This window comes from Vanessa atalanta, chromosome 19, assembly GCF_905147765.1.
Source record: "Vanessa atalanta chromosome 19, ilVanAtal1.2, whole genome shotgun sequence".
NCBI lineage: Eukaryota > Metazoa > Arthropoda > Insecta > Lepidoptera > Nymphalidae > Vanessa > Vanessa atalanta.
The window spans coordinates 10,746,675-10,750,000 of NC_061889.1; the positions used below are offsets into that span (position 1 = coordinate 10,746,675).

General features: G+C 32.5%; 1 protein-coding gene across 1 annotated transcript; it reads right to left on the reverse strand.

The window, feature by feature from the left end:
- Window positions 1-327: 327 nt before the first annotated feature.
- LOC125071600 (craniofacial development protein 2-like) lies at window positions 328-1,338 on the reverse strand. The gene is made up of 2 exons (XM_047681922.1): window positions 1,051-1,338; window positions 328-1,002 (listed from the first exon to the last, which is right to left on the reverse strand). The coding sequence occupies exons 1-2, from the start codon at window positions 1,336-1,338 to the stop codon at window positions 328-330; spliced, it is 963 nt and encodes a 320-aa protein (XP_047537878.1).
- Window positions 1,339-3,326: the final 1,988 nt, after the last annotated feature.

Genomic DNA, 3,326 nt, shown 5'->3' on the forward strand with positions numbered 1-3,326 from the left:
AAACAACTAATATATACTTATCATTGTACCTACATGGAAAATGGTTAAAAAAAATGAAAAAAAATATATCCCGCTGAGTTTCTTTCGCCGGTTCTTCTCAGGTCCGAGGTGCTAAATTCCGAACCGGTGGTAGATTTTTGACAATCAATAAGCAAGTGCAAACACTTCTATATTGAATAAAGATTTTTGACTTTGACTTTGACTTTGATTCTTCCCATCCGGAGTCATCCAGGTCCACATTTTCTTTTTGTTTTTCCTGTACACTGTATTTAATATAGTCAAATTGTTCTCTAGTGCAAATTGGACAATTTTCTCTCCATTCTTGCTTCAGATTTTGTTTATATAGGTGAAGCTTCCTATTGCAGACTCTTCTCCTGGGCGTCTTTTGCCAATATGACCGTTGAAGTCTCCTAATATTATTAAATTTTTGTGGCAGTGGTCTATTATAGCTCTATTTAGGTCGAAGTAAAACTTATTTATAGTATCGTCTTTAGCTTGCTCTGTAGGTGAATATATTTGTACAATAGACCAAGGAGCTTTGTATCCCGGTAGTTTTAAATTCATTATTGCAATACGCTCCGAGATTGCTATAAATTCTTCTACATACTCAATTACTTGATCTTTGATTATGAATCCTACCCCATATTGGCCTGGAGTCTCCCCTATATGATAAAGTAAGTAGTCTGGCTGTACAACTATACTTTCATCCACTCGCCTCACTTCGCTGAGCCCTATTATGTCCCATTTGATTTTCTCTAACGCATATATTAGCTCTGTTAAGTTCTCTTCTTCTTTCAAAGTACGTACATTTAAAGCGGCGACGTAGATTTTTGTTTCCTCATATTTATTTTTTAGTATATTTTTCTCTTCTTCTTTTGTTGGAAGGTGGTGGTCTCTTTCCCCCGCGATGACCAGTCGGTTTGGGGGAGATTTGTCATATGTCCTGTATTTATTATCAGTTGCTTTGGATGGTTTTGGATTCCGTTCGCCGCTGTTTAAGTGCTAATGTTTTTTATTGGAAGTTAATTTTGAGAGATAGTTCGATCTAGCCCGTATCATATCAAAGGCATCTGCTCTGTTGGACTTGGTTGCCAAATGAGACTGTTGCTTTTTTGCTTGGTTGTTAAGAGAAGATGGTGAAGCAGATGATTCTCTTTTCCTTTTCTCTTGTTGGTTATTATTTTGTTTCACTATAAGTTTATCGTACTTGAGGTAGGCAAAATTGCCTTTTTTCCTCTCTTCTACTAACTCGGCTTGTAACTGTTTTCTCTTCTGCAGCACTTCCTTCGAGTAATCTTCAGTGATGTAAATTTCCTTTAGATTCTTTTTATTTTTCATGATTTCATTCTTCTTCCAATAGTTTACAAACGAGCATAGGATCGGTCTCGACTTCTTTTCTTCCAGTTTTTTACGTCCTAAACGATGAATTTTGTTGATTTCAAAGTTTTCTAGATTTATTTTTAGGTCTTGTTTGAAATGTTCGTTTAGTTTTTGTATCAAGTCTAAATTAGATGTTTCTATCTCCTCTAAGCCAAATACATAAATTTTCATACATATTGAATTAAATTACTTACTCAGTTGAGCTTACAATTCCAAATAAAACACAAATAACACTTATAACAAAATACAAGTCGCGCCAATATTGACCTTACTGTTCGCGCCTAAACAGCAAAAGTAATGACGGCTTGATACAGTTTCGCGCGCTTTTGTTTTTTTTTTTTATTTTATTCATTCCAGCCAGTTGTATAGTTTAAGGAATCTTCTAAATATATATATATATATATATATATATTTTTATCTTGTAACGTTGTGTAAATGTTACTATCGAGTATCGAGTGACAGGCGATTCAATTTCGATGTTTAGGTAGATCTTATAAAATTTTAAAATTAATATTAAAATTTAAAACTAAGCTTCCTAGGCGGCGTCGAACACGGTTTGGCCGATTGATCGTCGCCTTTAACACCGCTGAACCAAGTAATAGATAACTGTCGACGCATCTATGCATCGCGCAACGCATCCTATTGGTCAGCTGATCGGCGATGACGACGCGATCGGCGATGATGTCAGCGCGAGTAGACCAATAGGGTGACCACGGCAGCGGTCTAGGAGGGATACGGACGACCTTTGTACTTGACCCACTCGAATTCTGCCCTTACCGTGTAAAGCACTAATAAACGAAATTTCTGTAAACGCAATTTTTATTCACCCGTACTCCATTTTGCCACCTCAAGAAATAAGAAATATACGCAACAATAACCAATGCAGCTAAATTCTTGAACTGAATCTATTAATTACAGTAAAGTGTCTTTTAAGTCTTGTCGGTAGTTTATTTGCAGTTTTGTTTCGATCACCTTCAATTTTTATTAATTATTTATTTTTTGATTAATCACTTTTATAACTTTTAATTTTAACTATTTATGTTAATGTTTTTCAATATCACATTTGCTTTAACTGTTTGTTTTTTGGACTATTTACAGTCACTGGATAGTGATATTACCACAATTGCATAACACTTTTTTTAACAGTTTAACAGTTTTTTTAGCACTTTTTTTCCTTTTTACAAATATTTCCAAATGTTCGGACTGGATAACGTTATCACATAAAAACAATTACTAATATGCAATTTTTCTAGTTTTGAAATATTTTTTTCTACGGATCGACTATAGTCGTGTAGTGTGTAGTAGTAGTGTAGTAGTAATTAGGCATTTTTTTTTTCCTTTTTTTTTTTGTTATAAATTTTAATTGTGTAAATATGGGAAATAAAGTGGAACGCGTGAGGAAAACTAAAAAATGCAAATGATTTATGAATGCCTATATGAATGCCTATATGAAAAGGGCAAAGTATATTAGAAATCAATTTTATTAATAAATACATACAGCATTCCTGTAAAGAAGCAGTCGTATATGTCGGCGATTAGCCAGAATACTCGCCGGGATTTATGTTGCACTGAACTTACTTTTCTACTAAGTAAACATCCTTTTTATATCAACAACAAAACCATATTTTTTTTTTGTTTCAAACATAATAACTGTAGAAATAATAAGATTTAGAATATAAGCATTAAAAACGGTTTATTGAAAACAAGTGCAAGTGAAATAACATATTGACAGACACGATGAAACATTAAGAGATAACAAAAAAGTATTTAAAAAAAAATAATATAAAATTATATTTGGTCTGAATTAAAAATCAGTAATTAGCTTAATTATTTTTAAATTATATTAGAAAAATCAAATTAAGACATTTCTTGACAAAAAGAAAACATACGGTAACAACAAATTTTATGGCAAAAATAGATCATATTTATATTTCTAAATTATTAAA

Excerpts from the sequence above, each read along its gene's own strand:
- LOC125071600 (XM_047681922.1), bottom strand. The coding sequence starts at position 1,338 with ATGAAAAATAAAAAGAATCTAAAGGAAATTTACATCACTGAAGATTAC. Across the intron at positions 1,003-1,050 it reads ATGCCTTTGATATGATACGG|CACTTAAACAGCGGCGAACG; the intron begins GCTAGATCGAAC and ends AAAAAACATTAG.